Source organism: Paramormyrops kingsleyae, chromosome 8 (genome assembly GCF_048594095.1).
Source record: "Paramormyrops kingsleyae isolate MSU_618 chromosome 8, PKINGS_0.4, whole genome shotgun sequence".
NCBI classification, from domain to species: Eukaryota; Metazoa; Chordata; class Actinopteri; order Osteoglossiformes; family Mormyridae; genus Paramormyrops; species Paramormyrops kingsleyae.
In genome coordinates, this window is record NC_132804.1 from 16,432,176 (window position 1) to 16,454,708 (window position 22,533).

At 39.8% G+C, this 22,533-nt stretch overlaps 1 protein-coding gene across 4 annotated transcripts; it reads right to left on the minus strand.

Annotated features, from left to right (window-relative positions):
- Nucleotides 1-1,694: 1,694 nt before the first annotated feature.
- On the minus strand, nt 1,695-21,724 carry itgb7 (integrin, beta 7). 4 transcript variants are annotated; one of them, XM_023840841.2, is made up of 17 exons: nt 21,242-21,536; nt 21,093-21,159; nt 18,986-19,049; nt 18,572-18,651; nt 12,463-12,652; nt 11,913-12,083; nt 11,551-11,792; nt 11,157-11,315; nt 10,908-11,003; nt 10,729-10,818; nt 7,322-7,462; nt 7,033-7,223; nt 6,407-6,633; nt 5,884-6,091; nt 5,045-5,241; nt 4,797-4,957; nt 1,695-4,271 (listed from the first exon to the last, which is right to left on the minus strand). In XM_023840841.2, exons 3-17 carry the CDS (start codon nt 19,044-19,046, stop codon nt 4,206-4,208), a joined length of 2,280 nt encoding a protein of 759 aa, XP_023696609.1. In that variant the 5' UTR covers nt 19,047-19,049; nt 21,093-21,159; nt 21,242-21,536; the 3' UTR covers nt 1,695-4,205. The 4 variants fall into 4 exon arrangements, with proteins under 4 accessions (XP_023696609.1, XP_023696611.1, XP_023696610.1 ...); XM_023840843.2 differs by lacking the exons at nt 21,093-21,159; nt 21,242-21,536 and adding an exon at nt 21,663-21,724; XM_023840842.2 differs by having other exon boundaries at nt 21,102-21,537.
- Between the last annotated feature and the right edge of the window lie 809 nt (nt 21,725-22,533).

Genomic DNA, 22,533 nt, shown 5'->3' on the forward strand with positions numbered 1-22,533 from the left:
TAAAATAAATAGCATTTATACTCTCACAAAAAGGGATATGATTGTGTGATGAGCAATCGCCAATCGTACGCCACTTGGCCCTGACATTTAATCGATCCATTTTTCATTGCCTCTCACCTAACAGGGAACGTTCCTAGAACATTTGCCTTTTATATTTATAGGGTCATCTCAAGTTGGCTTAGAACGTTCTAGTAACTATAACGTTAATGAAACAGTACTTTTACGTTTTTACGGTGTGATTTTTCACTTCTGTTTTACAACATATAAACAAATGTCACCACAAGAATGGATTTTACGGAAGTTCAGAGAGAACACCCATCGTCGTATATTGTTTCTTTCTTCCCGTTATCTCGAGATCACCCCCTTGATCTTGCGACTGGTTTAATAGCTTAGCTGTTTATACATCGTCATGGACCAACGCATTACGTTTCACTTTGGTCATGGACTGTCACAAGCAGAAACAGCGGTATATGTCTGTCAGTACTATAGACAATTATTATATTAGTGTTCGTTACTTGACAAATAGGACAACTATTTACCACTTTGAATTTCTGAATAAAAGGGAACATTAGAATGAGGTAACAGCGAGCTGTTAAAGAATTCTAACTTTTTATGAGGACATAATTACAGACTGTTCGGTAACCTTATGTTTACTATATTCACTAGCTCTCTATTAGAGAGTTAACGTAAGTAATGGACAGTATTACTGATGGTTAACAAGTTAGTCTCATATTCGATATTCAGTTTTCCGGCTTTATAATAACTTTTAACGGAAGTATGGTAGGACATTTTAAATGACAGAGTTGTGATGTCCAGTACACAAACAACGATGCTCGCCGATTTTTATTTTTATTTTTTTTTTGCTGTTCGAGCCATTTCACAATTTGTGCAAAATCTCGTTAACAGCATAGAATGTAATGATGTATTGGTTTAACATTTTGGGTTCATGGCAACTGTTGCATACGCCTTGGTTTTCCAGATTGCTTTACAGGCGAATTTTAATTAATTTTTCAATGTTCGCAGGTATCCATATAATGTCCAATGGTACAATACATACATGGGTTTGTAACTCTAAAACAAGACAAGACAGACACATCTAATGAAGTGTGCTTGTATCAGTGGACTCCAGGGAACAATGCATACCATTTGGATTTTCAGGTTATTTTTTGTCTGTACTAGTTATTGATTATTATATTGTATGCATTTGATGTGCAATGGGGCAATATACTAATGGGTTAATAGATCTAAAACTAAACAAGATAGGCACACCTAGTAAAGTGTGCATTGAACAGTGGACTCTAAGGAACAACACACGCCCCCTGGATTTTCAGGTTATTTTTGTCTGTAATAGTTATTATAATATTATATCCATATTATATGCCATTGGGGCAATACCTGAATAGGTTAATAGCTCTAAAACCAAATGAGATAGGCATGTCCTGTGAAGTGTGCTTTGATGAGCGGACTCTAGGGAACAATGCACACCCCTTGGTTTTCCAGGGTATCTTTCTGTATAACAGTTATTAATTATTAAATTGTATTATTATTATTATATCAATATCAGGCCATAACAACAACAACAAAAAATGTGGTCCTTAGCAGGTTCTAAGATTAATTAAATCTAACCTCAAAAAACAACACACAGCAGATTCACCATGTCATTATTTATTTAAATGGTGAAGCCATGTGTGAAAAACTAAGTACAATTTTAGCAGCAATAAGTTGAAGTAATCATTTTCTTTATGACGATCAGTCTCTCACATCATTGTAGAGGAATTTTGGCCAACGCTTATTTACATGGTTGCTTCAGTTCATTGTGGTTTGTGGACATTCACTTATGCACAGCTCCCTTAAGGTCCCACCACAACATTTCCATCAGGTTGTGGTCTAGATTTACAGTCCAGGGCCATTGAAATGCCTTGATTCATTTCTTTCTCAGCTATTCTCTTGTAGGTTTAGTAGTGTTTGGGATCATTGTCCTGTTGTATGACCGAATTTTGGCCAAACTTTAGCTGTCGGACAGTTGGCCTCAAATTTGACTTACAATACTTTGGTATATATTTATATTTCATGGTCGACTCAATGACTGCAAGGTGCCCAGGTCCTGTGGTTGCAAAACAATCCCAAATCATCACCCCTCCACCACCATGTTTGACAGTTGTTATGAGGTGTTTGTGCTCTGCTTGGTTTTCGGCAAACACAGAGACTTTCTCCTGTCATCCCTTCTGAACAAGCCATACTTTATGCCAGGAGAAAGCCTTTCAGGTTTCTTGCAATTTCTCTGAGCATTGCATGATCTGACCTTGGGGTGAATTTGCTGGGATGTTCACTCCTGGGAAGATTGGCAACTGTCTTGAAAGTTATCCATTTGTGAATAATCTTTCTCATTGTGGAATGATGGACTTTAAAATGTTTGGAATTTGCCTTATAACCCTTCCCAGTTTGATGGGCAGCAACATTTGCTTCTTTAAGATTGTTGCTGATGTCTTTGCTCCGTGGTAGTGTTAACACAAACTGGAATACTCCAGACCAGCTGGAGCTGACCATAAACATTCTCGAGTCTTGAGTTGTTCATCTAAGGTAGTATTTACCTAATTTCAAGACCTTTTAATTACCAGATGATTTTTTTGTCCTTATACATAAAACCTTTGATAGATTGATAGAGACTGTATGTAGTTTCTTTTTCAAATGACTGTATGTAAAATACAAAAAATATATAATGGAACATTTATGTCTTGTTACCGAGACTCACCCAAATGAATTTTCATGTCAAAGTTGTTGATACATTCTTTCCAGGGCATATGTGAATCTGACCTGAAATGATTCACAAAATGACAGCATACTGTAGTTTTCTTTGTGAATATAACATTAAGTGGTATAATGTGTCAGATTTTTACAGTGCTCTGTGTTTAACTATATGGTAAAACTGCTCCTGCAGTATTTCTAAGAGGATGGTTGTGTCATTAGTTGTCATTCATTAATAGTCAGACATTGACATGCCTAACAAGCCACATTTTCAAACATAATGCTATTATGTGCAAACCCAGTGAAATGGTGCTGACAGCTTTTTCCAGTGGGTTTTGTTGATAGTGGAGAGAAAAATAATGTACTGCAGCTTTCACATCCATGCCATCCTTCCATCTTACGCCACTTGTTCTGGTTGGGTTTAAGATCAGGAAGCACAGGATACAGGGGAAGAACACCCTGGATGGAATGCCAGCTAATTGCAGGAGAAGTATGTGCACTATGAGCAATTTAGAGATGCCAGCTGGGATAACTGTGTGTCTTTGGACTGCAGGAAGAAACTGGAGAACCTGGAGAAAACACACACAACAGGGGAAGAACACCCAAAAGGTACCCCACGGGGATTCAAACCCTCTACTCACACACGGGGGATTCAAACCCTCTACTCAAAAGATTTGAGGCTAATAGGCCCCATATACTTTTCATATATTAAATGTAAATAAATAAATTTCCTCAAAATCCATTAAAAGATATTGAATTCCTGAAGGGACCTGTGCAAAGAAATAAAATGGTCTTACGTTAGAGAGAGTTTTGCGTACGAACGTGAAAGTCAGAGCATTTCATTTTTTTGTACAAGTCCTTTCAGGGGCTTTGTAAAAAGGTACATAAATTTGTTATAGGAAAATCAGCTCCCAACAAACAAAACGACAATCATTTACAGCAATTCAAATGCAGGGCAATTCAAGAAACAGATCTCAAATGCTGTTATCCAAACATGTACCTTCTGATAACCAGTGATTACAACATTAATAAATTAATACATTAAACTATAAAAAAGTACATAGATGAACCACATGCTAAAGTATTATCAAGTAAATTACACCATCTTTTTGTATGTATTTTACATGTAATTTATTTCTTTATTTACTTTTATGATGGGGGCTACTGTGCTGGAAGGTTTTTTTAACAATAACAATTTCCCCCAAGAATTAATAAAATTCTTATCTTATTTTTGAATGTATTAACGTCACAGTTAGGAAGAAATTCAGATCTTGACTGAAACAGTAATCTTGATGAGTCAGAAACAGTGGATTTTTAGTTCACTGACATTATATGCAGTAACATAATTGTGGTACTTCTAGGGCTGTGCAGCCTGAATTTAGGACAGCAGTAAACATTTACAGAACAGGACAATGAGAAAGCATAGAAGTGAATGTCCTCTTCTTTCTGTCAGCGCTGGGTCAATCTTCCACATGCATTGGGTTCATGGTTATAGTGGTGGCACCCTGGAAAAGTGGGTTCTGTGACTGCAGGGGAGAACAGACTGTTAGGCGCGACAGAAAACCTGCACAAGTATACAGTATTTGGACACTGTCTGCAATAAACAAATTCCCCTCATGGCTAATCTGAAATAATAAGTCTATATGCACACTGGCAGTTTAGCTCAATAGCTGAGGATTATTTTAAAGTCCTTCGGGTTGCTTGTTAAAAAATCTAAGATAATACAAAAAGTAGTTTGCAAATGATGTAGTTACACATTATGTAAGGCTATGCAGGCCATTGGATTTGATAGTAAGCAGCCCAGCAGTTAGGCACATAACACTTATAATCTTCTACCTCATTCAGGTCCTTATGGGAAATTTGCTTTTATCCTTTTAAGCAAGTATTTGAACCTGAGATGCTGTTGTAAAAATTTCCAGCTCGCAAAAAAGAGGGAAAATTACGCATGAACTTAAATATGAGCATCAAAGTAACTAGGCTAGACTACAGGGCAATAACATGGACTAAACATTTTCATGTAGCTTAGTTTCATCCTGAAGGGTGACACTTACACTTTTCCACTCCACTTTCTTCTGCTCGAGTTCGAATTTGCGATATTCCCTCCGGTCGTATACCTCCAGCAGCACACGGTAAACGATAATGATCAAAATGCCGATGAGAATCACCGCGGACACAGCAGTACCAACGGCCACGCGCGTCTTGTCAATGGTACCTGTAGTGTGGGGCGGGGCAATTGAACTGGTAGATATGGTCTAGTGAAGGACTCATACTCAGCACACATAAAAGTCTGGTGACTCACCAGGGGTGTCAGCATAGGCAATTTTGATAGCTCCATTTTCTTTATCCATTTCGACTTCAAAGGTGATTTCCTCAATTTGGCAGTCAAACTGCTGGGCGTCGGGGATGCGGGAAGGCCTGACGGAACCGCAGACTTCAGAGCAGTTTGCCTCCAGACCTTCCTTTCCCTCTTTTAACACTGTGCATTTCACACAGTTCCTTTAGTGTGAGGGAAGAAGTGAAACTTCTGGTCATTCACTAAAATAAAGCAACTGATGAGACACAAGGACAAAGATTAAAGCTAAAACAAATGTGGACTCCTTGCATTACTGTGGGAAGATGGCACAACCCAAGCTCACCCTTCAAATGAGTAAAGTGAGTACACCAGGCTGTGTTCTGAGTAAAGTGAGTACACCAGGCTGTGTTCTGAGTAAAGTGAGTACACCAGGCTGTGTTCTGAGTAAAGTGAGTACACCAGGCTGTGTTCTGAGTAAAGTGAGTACACCAGGCTGTGTGCTGAGTAAAGTGAGTACCCCAGGCTGTGTTCTGAGTAAAGTGAGTACACCAGGCTGTGTTCTGAGTAAAGTGAGTACACCAGGCTGTGTGCTGAGTAAAGTGAGTACACCAGGCTGTGTTCTGAGTAAAGTGAGTACACCAGGCTGTGTTCTGAGTAAAGTGAGTACACCAGGCTGTGTGCTGAGTAAAGTGAGTACACCAGGCTGTGTTCTCAGTTTATTTACACATGGTCCCTTGAGCAAGACCTTGTTATGATAGCATGGGTTTCTGTGCAAGATCTTAAGGTGTCTTCAAAGGCTGGGACCTTGAAATGAAGGAACTTGCCCAATCCCCACTGAAACTTACTTATATGTTTGGCAGGGTGATGACAGCTCCGTGCACTGGTCCCGGAAGAAGCCGGGCTCACATTTGCAGCGGTTACATATGCAGTTGCCATGGTTGTTGCACATGAGTGACCCTTTGTTGCACTTGTCAGTTCGGGTGTCGCACTCGCAGGCTGAGCCACTGAAGCCAGCTTTACATTGACAGTTTCCACATTTACAGGCACCTTGGTCTGCATGACAGAATGTACAGAAGACTTTACTTGTGACTAAAGGAGCCAGACAAATTGGAGGACAGGTATAAACTCACGAATCAGGGCTTTAACAAACTGACAGACTGGGGCCAAGGCATAATTATGTAATTATTTTTCACAAAATAACATTATATTAGTCAATCTTCAATGACCAGGTAGCCAAATTAGGGTCGCAGTGACAGGACACCACGCGTGAAGCCAACATCACACAGTAATAACCTGATAATAACCACTTGTTTAATCTTAGTCTCAGTCTGAGGAAGTCTGAAGGCCCCAAACCCCGCCTCCGCTCACCGCCACACATCTTGCCGTCGAACCTCTCACAGCTGGTGTCGTCACACTGGCAGAATTCACCCCAGTAGGGGCTCCTGCACTGGCACTTGCCGCACTCGCAACTGCCCTGCCCACTGCACGGCTGCGAGCTGTTGCTTTGCCGGCACTGAGCCTCTATTTCATGCACTGTATCCGTGTCCCGCTGCCGCTGGCACTCACATCTCTGACCCAGGTGGTTCCCGTAACAGCTGGACCATCAGCGAGCACAGCGTTACTCTATAAGCACCTCAGAAATACTGCCTTTCCAAAATGTCTATGTTTCAGGTACAGCTGAACACACATTTCGGGTTAGTTATGAGAAATGCTCATATTTGGTATTAATATTTTTAACACTGGTTACTGGCAGTAAAATCTAGAACAACATCTATAATCTGGAAATAACTGACTTGCCTTAATAATAATAATAATAATAATAATAATAATAATAATAATAATAATAATGTTTCCTCTGTTTTGCAGCTACCAAATGTTTGGTTTAAGTCAAATGATTAAATCAAAAAGGAATAAATAAGGGTAATTGTAATGATGGTAATTCAGTAAGCATTCCTGTGGCATTATCTCTTATCGATAACTGGCTGCAGACTTGCCTGCACATGCCACAATGCAGGGTCCCATCGCCATTGCAGTGGGTGGCGCTGTGCTCCCGGTCGTCACAATCGCAGTCGCACAGCGTTTCCACGGTGACCTTCAGCTCCTCGCGAAGCCCCTGTACCTTTATGAGGAAGGTCTCGGCCTTTGACAGGCATGTCGAGGCGCTCAGTCTGACAGCGAAGTTGACCTGGGGAAAGACAAAGTGCCCAGCAGTGTTTCCGTCAGCCCTCCCTCTCACATGTTCTCTCAGACCCCCTCCCATCCTCTGCCAGCCCCTCTTCTCACCTGCTGCCCGATTTTCACGTTGTTGCATCTTCCCGTCCTGTCCCATTCGCTGTACTCTCCCTTGCTACACTGAGATCTAAATGAGATATTCAAGCCTAGAGGAGCTTGCTGGTACTCCAGAAGGATAGTAGAGGACAGGTTCTGTGGAAACCCAATGGACCCCACTTATCAGAGACATTTCTACTTATTTTCACAGATGCATTATCTCAAATCAGCTTAAATCAGTGCAGTCAAATACAGCAGCAAGAAATTAAGCATTACAGAGGCTATTAGCAGGATCTGCCAAAGGTACCACCTTGGAAAAAGGATTCCCAGCATGGCCTGTGATCTGGCAGCTTTTTGTTGAGCATTTCTTTACAAAACTAGAGATTATTCGTCAAACCCAGAAATCTCAGGCAAGCTCTGAAGAATATTCCACTACAGTACTGAAAGACTAAGACAAATATCAGGCAAATATTTTATCAAGACTTCTGGTTGTAAACCACATGTTCCTTCCAGCACAGACAGTAAAGCGTGCGAGCCAGCCAGTTGCATGCTAGACGGCTTCCGTTCTGAAATGTGTGTCAGATAAGCATGAAAGGGCAACGAGGAAGCTGCAGGGAACCACAGAACGTGAAGCTGAAATGGTAACACAGTAGGCTACTGAATTTCCATCCCACAGAGGCGAAGGTGATGCATGACATTTTCTGACATTGTCCATACATCCTTATTTGCTGCCAGCTTCAGAAAACCTTGTAGTGGTAGCTAGGTGTGCAGAGGTCCTGAGATGATTTTACAGCTTTTCCTTTACACCTACCCATCCCATCCCTCATCACCTTTTACAGGGGCATCACTGAAAGTGTTCTGACCTAGTGTATCACTGTCTGGTTCTGAACCTGCACAACCTCTGAACAAAAACAGCTGAACAGGGTAGTGAGAACACCTGGGAAGATCGCCGGTGCCCATCTCCCAACCCTGCTGGAGATCTTCAACCAGCGCCGCATCTGCAGGGCCCTCCAGCATCATCATGGAGCCTGACCACCCCTCCTACAGCCTGTTTTCCCTCCTGCCTTCAGGGAAGAGGTACAGGAGTATCCGTACCAGGACAACCAGGTTTCATACCAGATTTGTTCCTCAGGATGTGAGGATTTATTTTTCAGTACATGCTGCTGCATCGTTAAACGCACTATAAAAGATATGCTGCATAAAAGATTTTTCATGCTGCTACTCCCTGCAAATGCACCACAGATCACCATGGATACGGGTTGTTATGTGTATTGTGTATGTTGTTTTTTTTTTTTATTTATCTATTTACACTGGTGGTTTAGGAGGAATGGTATTTCATTCTTGATTGTATGAAAGTGCATGATAAAATGACAATAAAGGAAATAATCTTATGTTACACTGTTGAAAGCACCAGGGGACAGCATTGTGAAGTGGCTTTAGAATAAGATGAATCCCTGGCTTAGAAACAAAACAACCCTTTAAAGTAACTAAGCAGGCCTGTCACCATCATAGCATGACCTCAGGCACCCAGAGGATATGAAAGTTTTAACTGCATGGAAACCTGATACTTATTTTACACTTGCATATGTGCATTTTCATAAACTATATTAATTTTTCATTAATCCTTTGTTCAAGGGCTTAAAAACTAAATTCATTCATCAATGGAAATGACGAACATTATATTTTTGAATTAATATATAAAAACATTTTTCTCTTATTTCAGTAATATGGGATGTGTTGCTGGTCTTTTCTATGTGCTTAGTCCAGTCCATGTCTTTATATTTAAGTTCTCAGTGTCAATGTCTGCTGTAGTTCCCTTAGGTCTTGTCCCAGTCATAGTCCTCACAGTTTCCCTCACAGTCCTCACCGTGTGACTAAAGGGGCTGAGCTCCTGGCTGAGAACCATAAATCCCAAACCGCTGCAAGTTCAGAGCTGGCCAGAGACCAGCCTCAACAACTTTGGACAGTTTATGTGCCCCAAAATTCTTTCTTTTAAGTCCTTGTAAGTTTCTTGTCTTTATGTACCCTGGTCTACCCTTGCCCGCAGTGTCATTGTTTGACTTGTTTGTGCCCAGTTCCTATGCATGCCCTGTATTCCTTGTTTCTGCTATGTCTTTTTATCTCCTAGTCCCTAGTATTTGAATAATCATTAATGACCCACGATTGTCCCTCATCTAGACCTTTTTACTTGTGTATATAAATCCCTGCCTGTTCTCAGTTCCCTTGTTGGCTACTGTCTGTGTGTGAGTATGTTTGCTGTTAGTTATTCCCTGGTGAAAAGCTTGTTCTTAGTATAGTGTGTGTTTCCCTGTGGTAAATTTAAGAAGGTTACTTGCCTTCTTTTAGATCCCTCATGGTCTGTTTTGTTTCCGTGTGTTGAGTTAAATTTGTAACACATTTCCTGTTAACACTTTCTGTAAATGCCATGTATATAAAATTCTATGAACACATTCATAACACATTATAATGCATTCATAAAGCATTATAAACATTGCTATAGATATTTATAAAAGGACATTATAGCCGTGTTTTTTTATGCATTAGGAATGTTTTATGAAGCTCTCATCTATAATGCACTATATTTTCATAACGCAGTACAAAGCATCATTAATTGTTATATCAACCATTATAATGTATTATGAAGGTATCAATTGTGCATTACAGATGACAGCTTTGCTAGAGCTTATGAAGCATTATAATCAACACTATAATGCCTTATAACTATCAATAGAAGATGCTGCAATGCTTTATTAATTCTTATACCATCCATTATAATGTATTATGAAGATGTCAGCTTTAAGTAAAGTATTACCAAGTTGCCTTTGTCTGTAAGACGCATTGTGGACTGCGAATTATGCCCCAACATGACACAGAGCATGTCCTGGATATAACAGCAATTTACTGGATCTGCACCATTTATGTTCCACTTCTCATTGTGGTGTGAGTACGCTGTTCACAGTACTCTATGCTGACTCTGTTTTCTTTCATTTCTCAGTCTGTGACCTAACGTCATTGGTTTATGCTTCTAATGTTTATGATATTGGAGTGACTGTCCATTGTAATCACCTGCAGATGCAGGTAGGTTGTCATGTCCACCTGTGCTGTTCTCTGCTGATGTTCTCTGTGATTGCTACAGTTACCAGTCCCTAATTCTACAGCTACTGCTTAAATGGGCAGTTACTGTTGCCACATTTTGCCTGTTTCTGTAAGTCCTCTCCCTAATGCTTTGGCATGGTTGATATTTTACAGTAGAGATAAATATGTTATTTCCTGTTGCTGTAATGTTCTCACAACATCATGTGTGAACTTGAAAAGCTGCTGACCACATTTGATTTCTGTGTTGCTGTGACGACTGAGACTCCATGCATTATTGTCAACAGCACATGCAACCTGAGGCTGTTGCGTTTGGACGCAGTACTCACCCCATAGGCATCTGAAATAAGCTGGACTACATTGCTGGAGTCCTTCTCAAGAACTCCAACTACCGATTGCGGGATTAGGTGACTTAGTGCCTGGGGGGGGGGGGGGTCGAAGAACAGAGAATAATTAGCTTGTTACTTGGCATACTGCTCCAGCAAGAAACAAAGGTAGGGTCACCGACCTTGTAGGTTGGAATGCTATGCTCTGTAACGGCAAAGATTAGCTGAATGTTGTTGGCTGAGAGGACCCTGGACAGCTGGCCAACTGAAGGATAGTCCTAAAAAGACACGATTGACATGAAGTAGCAGCAGTAACAAAATTCCCACAGAGTTCAGGTCAACTGCTAGGTGGTGTGCATATAAGAAGAGTTCAAGGATCACAAATGCTGGAGGGAATGGACAAAAGTGGGTATTTACTGACAGTCACATACGTAAATTGTGGCTTTATCGTACACGCCTTCTGCATTTAGGTGGCACCTCCCGTCATTGGGATGGTAAATCCCAGCCAATCTGCCATCTCCAGCCATGTGATATGTATCATCAGATGTGTAGACCAGGATTCTCGTCACGTTGCCCCAGCCAATTTGATCCTACAGGAAGGAAGCAATACATCTAACAGATCAAACAGTCTGCTGTCCTTCACCTGGCTAGTAATCATACATTTTTTACATTCCCGTGCAGATCAATAAATTTAAGCTGTGCACACATAGATGTAGATTTATAACCTAAATTAGGTCAGGAAAAATCTGTGATTTATATAAAATATGGCATATGGAAAAATGCTGTAAATTCTCAGTGACCAAATAGAAGTTCAGCTATTCCTACCTGACAAACTGCAGCTTGTATCATAGCATCCAGACCACCTTCTGGGGAGTCCAAGTTGCCCGAGATCTTCTGCTCACTGACCTTCCTCTTGAACTCATTGCCGTCTTCTGTGAGTCCCAGCACGTTTTTAAAGCTGAAGGCTGGCTGGCAGGTATCTAGGCGGCTGGGGCAGGGATTAATCAGCTTGGCGTTCACTGTGCTGACGTAAGGCATGGATACCTTGTCCACAAAGGAGCCAAAGCCTGCAGGTATGGGGGTCAAAAGCAAATCAGAGACGGGTTTTATTAGGCATCACACCAAGGCTGAGAGTTGATATAACCTTCCAAAAAAAGGCTATAATTCATTCATTTGCAAGTACTCACCAATCCGGACCTTACGCGTAACACGCAACAGATTATCAAGGATCTTCTGCCCCAAATTTTTTATATTCCCCAGGTCATCTTTCATGGAGTAGGACAAGTCCATGAGATAATACAGGTCGATGGGGTAGCCTTCTGCTCGTTTGAACTCCACATTAAAGGTCATTGGTTCTCCTGAAATAATGATGAAATGCAGACACAATTCTAGGACTGGCAGGGCAAGGACCACCTAACTGTACAAATAAGTCAAAATAAGATTTTAATGCTGACTTGAATATTACTTTGGCCCCAGAGAACTTATTGCGTAGCTTTGTTTAAATACCCAAATCACAAGTTGATTGTAAAGAGATCCTTGTAGTTCTATTGTTACTCCCCATAAGTCTACTGAGGTAACTTAATTGATTTACTTTACTAGACAGCTACGTAATACTTTAAATTTGCAGTATTGTATGTATTAATCACCTTAGAATCCGTAAAAACAATATAAATGAAACAATATAAAATGTAAGCTGCATTGTTGCTTGGTGAGAATAACAATGGAAAAATAACTCACCAACTCTGAGTTTTAGGTAAAGGTTCTGTGGTCGTAGCTGAACTATGTTGTCAGGGTCACTGGATAGGTCATCGTCTCTGCGGGTGTCTTTGACCGAGTCCCGGTTGAACACATCGCTACAATTTCTCTTACGGAGAGCCTTCTCATTGTCACACCTCCGCTCATTGGACTCTCCAAACTTCAGAAAGTCCTGAAACATGTCCTATTTGTTTAATATCCAAAGTAGCTTAAAGTAAAAAGCAGTACCAACAGTCGATGTGACTACATACCCTTTAAATTTGTCATTTGTGATGCATTTACAATCTGACACTGAAACACAACATCATATTATTTTATTTTATTTTATTTATCTGTTATTTTTATTTGCTTACATTTATATACAGTAACCAAAAACATTTGTGTGGAAGTCCAAAAGTAAATACTCAAAATACTATTTAAAATCCTAAACTTATACACCTTAGTTGGATTTGCATATACCTGGCCAATAAAAGTCCGTATTAATAATTCCCTAAGCGTTTTCATTCTTGACAATTCAAGAAGCTAATTACCCTTCTCCTGAAATCAAATAGCTACGATTAGCCCAAAATAAAGACAGCTACACCAGTAAGCCTCCCATTACGGAATAAGGTATAGAGCATCACTAGAACTACAATTAATTTGTCCCATCAAAATGAAGAAGTGAACCAAGAGGAGAATGACCCGTGATCTGATGGCTACATTGTCTTTCCCAATAGTATGGTCAGTTTGTGCATGTTACAATATCACAAGACCCACTATAATCTGGGTCCTAAAGGCAGTGCAAGAAAAAAAAAACTTGAAACACCTTGAAACTCATTTAAGGCATGTGAAAAAAACATTATGGCGATTCTGCATCATGTGGAAATGGATTCGGTGGTCTCATGAAACATAGAGAACTTTCAGTCCTTTGGTGACTGACCCAACACAGCGCTCTAAAGCATGGCAGAAGCATCCAGTCTCGATGATCCACATCAGACAGCGGACAATAAACAAGAAAAATGGCTGAATCATGTCAAACCCAAACAGATTAAGGAAAAGTTTCCCTCTGCAGGAAAAGTGAAATTAGAAAGAAGTGATCCAATGCACCAGAGCAGCAACAGAGAAGAGAAAAAATGTAGAGATGTTGGTTCTAAAGTGTTCTAGATCACTGGGATACAAGGGCAGTTCACTGTGGCCCTTGGTAAAGTCTAGCTACACTTGAACAGTTCTGAAAGGAGGAATCGGCACCTTACTGTGCTGGTGGGTACTCACACAAAAAGCTATTCAATGTTTAAAATTTATTTTTAGGAAATCAAAGTGTTTATCTTGTGGGTATATTTGTACAATTTCCAATTGAATTCAACATTCTTAAAAAGGGTAGTATTTCTATATGCATGGTCAGTGTTTTAAAAATATAAATAATATCTGATATTGATTGGAAACAACCATCTCAGATGGTTCAAAATCATCCTCAGAAGTTTTGGACAGCTTGCAATAATCCAAGGGCACATATGCCTACACTAAATAATGCTCGTCTGTAACCAGATTAAGAGGAGGAAACAACTGAAAACCATCTACCGACTTCATACTACTGTCATGATATGATCAGACTGATCATATCATCTCCAAATTAGACTTCCTATTCTGAGGGCTGGTTAGTGATAGAGAATAGAATATCTAAGTTTAAAATGTATACAGTGGTACCTCAGTTCTCGAACTCATTAGAACTCGAATTTCTTAAAAGTCGAACCAACCAATTCGAAAAAAAATTACCTGGAACTCGATCTGAATCTCAGAAGTCAAACCGTGAACACCGACCTAAGATATCTTGTATGCGCGGGGAAATGAGTCACGTGGCACTTCTCTCAGCGGAAACAAAGGGTAACGCTTCAGTCTCAGCCTCCCATTCGCTGTGATAGCATCATGCATGTTTACACTAGCTGAATACATACACTCACCTAAAGGATTATTAGGAACACCATACTAATACAGTGTTTGACCCCCTTTCGCCTTCAGAACTGCCTTAGTTCTACGTGGCATTGATTCAACAAGGTGCTGAAAGCATTCTTTAGAAATGTTGGCCCATATTGATAGGATAGCATCTTGCAGTTGATGGAGATTTGTGGGATGCACATCCAGGGCACGAAGCTCCCGTTCCACCACATCCCAAAGATGCTCTATTGGGTTGAGATCTGGTGACTGTGGGGGCCATTTTAGTACAGTGAACTCATTGTGATGTTCAAGAAACCAATTTGAAATGATTCGAGCTTTGTGACATGGTGCATTATCCTGCTGGAAGTAGCCATCAGAGGATGGGTACATGGTGGTCATAAAGGGATGGACATGGTCAGAAACAATGCTCAGGTAGGCCGTGGCATTTAAACGATGCCCAATTGGCACTAAGGGGCCTAAAGTGTGCCAAGAAAACATCCCCCACACCATTACACCACCACCACCAGCCTGCACAGTGATAACAAGGCATGATGGATCCATGTTCTCATTCTGTTTACGCCAAATTCTGACTCTACCATTTGAATGTCTCAACAGAAATCGAGACTCATCAGACCAGGCAACATTTTTCCAGTCTTCAACTGTCCAGTTTTGGTGAGCTCGTGCAAATTGTAGCCTCTTTTTCCTATTTGTAGTGGAGATGAGTGGTACCCAGTGGGGTCTTCTGCTGTTGTAGCCCATCCGCCTCAAGGTTGTGCGTGTTGTGGCTTCATAAATGCTTTGCTGCATACCTCGGTTGTGACGAGTGGTTATTTCAGTCAAAGTTGCTCTTCTATCAGCTTGAATCAGTCGGCCCATTCTCCTCTGACCTCTAGCATCAACAAGGCATTTTCGCCCACAGGACTGCCGCATACTGGATGTTTTTCCCTTTGCACACCATTCTTTGTAAACCCTAGAAATGGTTGTGCGTGAAAATCCCAGTAACTGAGCAGATTGTGAAATACTCAGACCGGCCCGTCTGGCACCAACAACCATGCCACGCTCAAAATTGCTTAAATCACCTTTCTTTCCCATTCTGACATTCAGTTTGGAGTTCAGGAGATTGTCTTGACCAGGACCACACCCCTAAATGCATTGAAGCAACTGCCATGTGATTGGTTGATTAGATAATTGCATTAATGAGAAATTGAACAGGTGTTCCTAATAATCCTTTAGGTGAGTGTATATTTAGACAGTAAAAATACATTTAGACAATGATAGACAGTAACAGTAATTATCATATAATAAAATACATTTAAAAATAAAGATTTCTTATTAATTATTTTAATATTAATAATAAACCATTAATACATTTAATTATAATAATATTGTCGTGCCCAGCAGGGACAGAACGGAGACAAAGGCGCAGAGGTATCGAGAATACGGGGTTTAATTACAGGTAAGGCAGGCAAAACACAGACGGACAATACTATGACTGGACTGGAGAAACAACCTGAAAAGCTGGCGAAATACAGAGGACTAATGACAACAACCAGAAACAGCTGATCACATGGGGATTCCACACAGGGTTAACGAGGGGGCGTGGCACACGGAAGGAGCGGGGGGCATGACACATTGTTTGTATACATTTATTTTCTTACTTTAAAAAAATGACCGTTTTGATAAATGTGCTTAGATGTGTTTAGTACAGTATATGCTTTTCTTGTTTCGTCTGGTTCATTTTGGCAAATGCAAAAAAAAAAAAAAACATATTTCGGTGTAATTTTTTGGGGCCGGGAACCAATTAATTGGTTTTCCATTATTTCTTATGGGGGAAATTCGATCAGAACTCGAACTTTTTAGGATTCAGTCCGGAGTTCTGAACGGATTAATTTCGAGTTCTGAGGTACCACTGTATTTCGTTCCAGAGCGAATGTCCCAACAATCTTTCTGTGGCTAAATGTGTAGTTATCAGCATAAACTGCTTTAAATCTAGTTGCAGGTTCTTCTGTTAATTAAGTTATGGCTCTTTTTGACTATATTTCGATGCCATATGACAATGGTGATTAGCATTACAGCATCTAATTTTGACTACACTCTAAAAAACGCTGGGTTGTTTTTTCAACCCAAATGCTGGGTTGAGACTGCTGGGTAACAAAATTGGGTTGATTTAACCCAATTTTGGTAAAAATCGGTCTTGATCTATAATCCAGCAGTGCTGGGTTGGGAACGCGGACGTGAAACAGAGCACGCACGTCACGTCAACATCCAGGGACATCAGCGAGAGTTGACGGAGTTTTGCGCCGTCTTTAGAGGGAAGCCAGTGAAATTCTGTCTGAAACGTAAGTTATTCAGTGTGTATTTAACAATGTTCATAATAAATAAAACATTTGCTTTACTGTATAATATATATACAAGCAAATTTTAGGCTTTCGGTCAGTTGAACTGAGATTACCTAACGACTAAGCGACGGCCGTGCTCCACCTCACGGCCGATCTCTTGCTCAGTGGACGGGAAAGCGCGCGTGACATCGTCATCGGAAGGAGCTTGGAAAGGATAACGTTAAATTTTTAAATATTACTTTTGTATATGTTCGACGGACATTTTCTAAGCATAGTGCCAAGGCCATGGTCAGTGGTTAACTAATGCTGATAGCTTGCTGTGTTATGGTCTTTTATGCTCCTAAAGGTTTTTTAGGTGTTCTGAAGGTAGCTCTAAAGATATTTAACTTTTACACATTTTTGAGTTCTTAATGAATCTATACCATTTCTTTTTTATTTATTTTTCCTTTTTTCAGATTGTGACCAATATGGCTGAGTACCTTCGTTCAGAAGAGGCCATTGAATTTCCTTATGTTCTCATGCTTGGAGACAACCACTGCTTTCAAGCCTTTGCTATAATAAATGGCACAGCACTTGAGCAAAGTACATTACTTGCTGCAGTGGACGTTTGAAATGTTTTCATATTTTAAATACATATTTTCTTGGAAGTGAATTTGACTTCAGTCAGTTTATATCTCAGGATATATTGATGTTTGCACATAATTGTTAATGGGAAAGTTATAAAATGTTTTCCTATTTTTTCCTAATCTTAAATTGGTATTTTCTTAAGTTTTTTTTTTGTTTGTTTTTTCAGTCAGTTTGATGCCGTTTCATTATTACTTCTACATATTTTTTTTTCTACATTGCAGTTGATGATTTATATATATCAGGATATGTTAATGTTTATGCACAAATTTGTATTTTAAAGTTAAGCTTTCTGACTTCAGTCAGTTAGATGCTTTTTCATTATTACTTCTACATACTTTTATTTTTCCTCTACTCTGCAATTACATTGCAATTGATTCTTACTGATGATTCCTGTATATCTCAGGATATATTAATGTTTATGCATATATTAATGTTTATGCATGATGTAAATGTTATGAAAAGTTTTCATATTTCAAATTGTGTTTTTCTAAAGTTAATTTGTCTGACTTCAGTCTGATGCATTGTTACTGACTTCAGTCACAGTGTTTCTGTGATACAGTTTGATACATTTTAATAGAAATTGTCTTAATGCTGAGGTGGAGATGGGAAAAATGTCTTAAATTCATATGGACACATTTTTTACATGTTTTGTCATAAATAAAATTCCATTACTGAAGTATGTATTGCTGTAGAATTGTTTTTATTTTAGTAATTTTAATCACCAAAGTTTCTAGATTAAATTTCTGACCCATTTTGGGTTACATTCAACCCAGCAGTGTAGTCATTTTTAACTAATAGTTGGGTTAAAAATCACAACCCAACATGCTGGGTTAAACGTGTAACCCAACTTGTTGGGTTTTTTTACTCAGCGCTGGGTTACCAAAATAACCCAAATTGGGTTGTTTTTAACCCAGCAGTTTTTAGAGTGTAGACTAACCTTTGCTTCGACATCTAACAGACAATGGCATCACCCAGCATCCTGAATGTATCAGACTGCTACCCGTTCATTTGGCCTGTTACAGTCTCCTTTTGACTTGGCACCATAGTGGACATTATCGGTTATGACAATGAAAGGCACTGGGTGTGTTCATTCAAGAGTATATTTGTCATGGGCACAGCAAACAGCCAGTTCCTCTATGCAATGAAAATCTCAATAGTTCATAGGAGGCTTACTTGCTTCTATTGATGATTAAGACAGAAAAGAGGAAACTCACCTTCTCTTTGCACCAGGCACAGTATGGGCTTTTCAGGCACTCTTGACAGGTGGGCTGAGGTCTGCATTCCATGGGTGTCTCTGAGAAACATCCGGAACAATCCATCAGGACAAATTCATCCCTGGCCAACCCAGACCAACACAGGGCCCGACTCCCTTAAAAGATCTCTGTCTCCCAAAATTGTATGTGTGTGTGTGTGTGTGTCCATGTCCAGCCTCTGGTCTATGAGTACAGTCCTATAACTGCCCCTGCACCCTCCCCTCCACAACACACTTAGAGTGGAGGCTAAACTGTCCACACTGAGAGCAACACGTAACACTCAAGAAAGAACTTCATTGTTCGGCTTGTTTCAGTGCAACCCAAGGAGAATTTGAGGAAGTGGTCTCCTGCAGAAGATACCTGGAGTGGTCTTACCTAAAGTCTGCAACAACCGCACAAAATGCAGAAGAGCCACCAGCAGCCATGCCATCTTCATTGCCTGCACAACAAGCTAAGGGTAAGAAGAGGAGTATTGTGGACTAGCAGAGTACCTGTCATGTGTGTCAGCTGCTAGCCATAGTGCTACTCTGGTTGCACTGCTACCAGTCTTGATGCATTCTTAATCATTGCCGGAAGCATTGAAGTCTAACCATCACCTGCAAATGTAAAACTGTTATATACCCTAGGAATTATGTCAGATGTGCTGGGTTATAAGCAAAGTTTTGAACTGGATTAAGCATGACTGAATATTTAGGTGGAATATCTTTGATTGTAATGTAGTACAATGAACCGAATATGACAAAATCCACAAAAAGTCACAACATCAATGACCAAAAGATCATGAAAACCACCAATCATGTGTAAGACAGCACAGTCTCACAACCCATGTTCCAACAAACATAGGTTTAAAGTAAAAAAAACTTTTACTGATGTTTGGTCCATTACAGTTCTCAACTAAGCTGGTTTTAGAAATCAAGAAGTACATGATATTTGTGATGCTATGTTCATATTTCATCTAGAACTATCTGTCCTATTTTCACTTCAAACTACTAGCAGATCATTGGAACCCGGTGTTTTGTGCTGCTTCTTTAAAGTGGGCTGTTGTGTGCACCTGTTTGTAAGTTCCTATATGAACCATGCAGACTATTATGGTTTGTCACACTGAGCCTCTCACATTAACCAAATATGTACTGAAATGGAAGCACCATAGCTGAGACAGACTGCCTGTGCAAAAACCCCAAGCCACAAACCAGGTTCTTCCTGATTTCAGTGTAATTGTACAGACTAAACTGATGCTAGCTTTGAGTGTATCAAAAATGAATAGGAATAAGAATTCAACACACAAAGTTTATGTTATAGAGGAGGCCCTTTTGTTACGGCCAGCATTGCTCAGAGGTGTGAGAAACATCCACACATCCATAAAACTATCATTCCGTGCAAGGTCCCACACACCACAGCTATGTAGAAGAACTGAGAGTAGATAAAGTATGTCAGGAGGAGACTGCTGCTATGCAATGACTATGAATTAATTTTAACCCATTTCTGCATCCTGTGACCCATTTCACGTAAGACTGCCGCTAAGCTCAACAAACTTCTGTTATAATGCATGTTGTTAAAAACAGGAAATGAGCCATATGGCCACCAAAAAAGACAAAAAAAAGGTTTCTTAACGCAAATGACAAAGAATCACATGAGCTTAGGGCACAAATCACTTGGTCAAGCTGTACTTTCACAAGCAACAATTACAAGTTTTCAAAATTTCTCTTCAAGTATCCAAAATGAAAAGAAATGTTCCTTAACTCAGGGATTCTGCCTTTGCCAGGCATAATACTGACTAGATAAATTAAATCTTGAGAAAACCTTCAGGAAAATCATTTTTAAAAATTCTGTAAAATAGCTCAGCTGTTCCAACTGCAAAAATTAAAAATAAAGTGTTTTAAATAAGTACTTAACCAACAAAATAATTGAAAACTTTCCTACACTGGCAATGTACAACTGATATATTGTTTAATGTTAACTCGGATTATAAAATTAAAAAATACTACTACTACTACTACTACTACTACTACTACTACTAATAATAATAATAACAACAACACCTTATTATCTTCCTTGAGAAAATACCCAAAAGTCCTCAAAAATTATAAGGATTCAAGCTTGCCTATGTCCACCTCCATCACCTTAAGCTTGAAGTTTTGAACCATAACAGACATTCTGGCGCAGTTTATTTAACCCTAAGATCCCTCTTCTACACGAACCAACACGTTACAGTCCTTAACGTTAAATGACTACGTTTAACGGCATTTTAATTATACTGAAATATGCACATTAATTGTTCACTGTTGAAAATGTCATTTCCCTGATGGAAACATCATTTTAATGCAGCGGTACTTTTCACTTTCTTTTTTCAATCACACTTATAAAACTCTCAAACATCAACATGAACATCTGAAAAAGGGAGAAAACGTAAAAGGAAACCTTGTAGTTATAGTAGTGATAATAGCTCAGTCAATCTTACAGATAATAGTAAATAAAATCTCACCACACTAACTTGAAACAGCCTACAATGTAGACTGTCGGTCGGTTTCTTTTGCCGGTATCCCGGGCGACTGCTTAAGGAGAACGATGGTAAGAACGAATCACGCTGATAATGTTATGCAATCGGGCTCTTGTGACATGCGACAGGCATACCAGGTGCTCGGTCGCCGTATCTGTCACTCGCCTTCTATCCACTGCGAATCACTCAGAGCTGCGGGCAGCGTCGATTCCATGGGCGATTCTAGCATTTCACCCATAGGGGGGCTAAGCATAGGCCTACAGCTAAAATTCGATTAAATTCGCCGAGTGGGGATCACGAAATGCATACGAAAATAAGGGACAAATCGCTAAAGTATTTCTCGGGGGGGAAGGAGGGGGCTGTGAAACAGAAAACAGGGGGACTGAAACCTTCTTAAATAGGGTGTAGAATCACCTATGGCTGCTACCTAAAACAACTTCATCCACTCGCAAAGTAAATGTTACGGTACTATGACGGAGCACAAATCCTTAGTAATAACTCAGTTACTACTGAAGTACAAATTATGAACAAATCATGAACAAATATAGTTGCTACCTTAGCGTCACCAACTTTGGTCAGATGGCTGGCGTGCGAATTTCAATTCCAGACAAGTCTGCACACTCATTTACATGAATGTAACAGTTTTATTAACTTGCAAATAGTATGTAGGGTTTGCAAACTTCCCCAACGCTTTTGATGCAGCTAATTTTTGTTCTATAATGAAATAATATAAATTAAAGATTTCTTGCCTGAGCGTGTCACGCCACATGCGTGCGACTAAACGGATAAAAATGCGTCACGATTCATTAATGATGAACAGACATGAATATTTCACTTTTTTGTTATTCATGGCTTGTTCCTTCAGTAGTTCCTTGATGGTAACTTAGGAGTTCCTAAAGTAATCATGATTCAGTGGTGAACAAATCAGTATTTAACTTGTGTTATTCATGACTTGTTCCTTCAGTAGTTCACAAAGTTTTACAGAATTAACAGATATAGTAACAAATACAGTGACTGCTTGAGATAAAACGTGCATCATGATTAATTAATGATGAATTAACACAACTATGTAACTATGACTTGGTTTGTGGTTAATTAATACATAAAGTGTCACCAATGTTACAAACTATGTACAAAATAATAATCCTTACCACTTCACATAAATTTATCAACTTCTGAGACATAATATTCCTTTAATTTGCGATACATGTTTTGAAGATAGATCGAGCCCTTTACTCTCAGCCTTTTAGCGATGTATCTTATCCTTGCTACCGTGAGCTGAACAGGTGGCATCGGTGGCAGATCCTGGCAAGAGCAGTGTGGGCAACTGGCTGGGGTGGCATCTTTGGGGGATCATGAACCCCCCCCCCACAGTAGTGAGGTTTCTTGTGGGAGGGGTTTAGATAAACAAGCAAACAAACAAAAA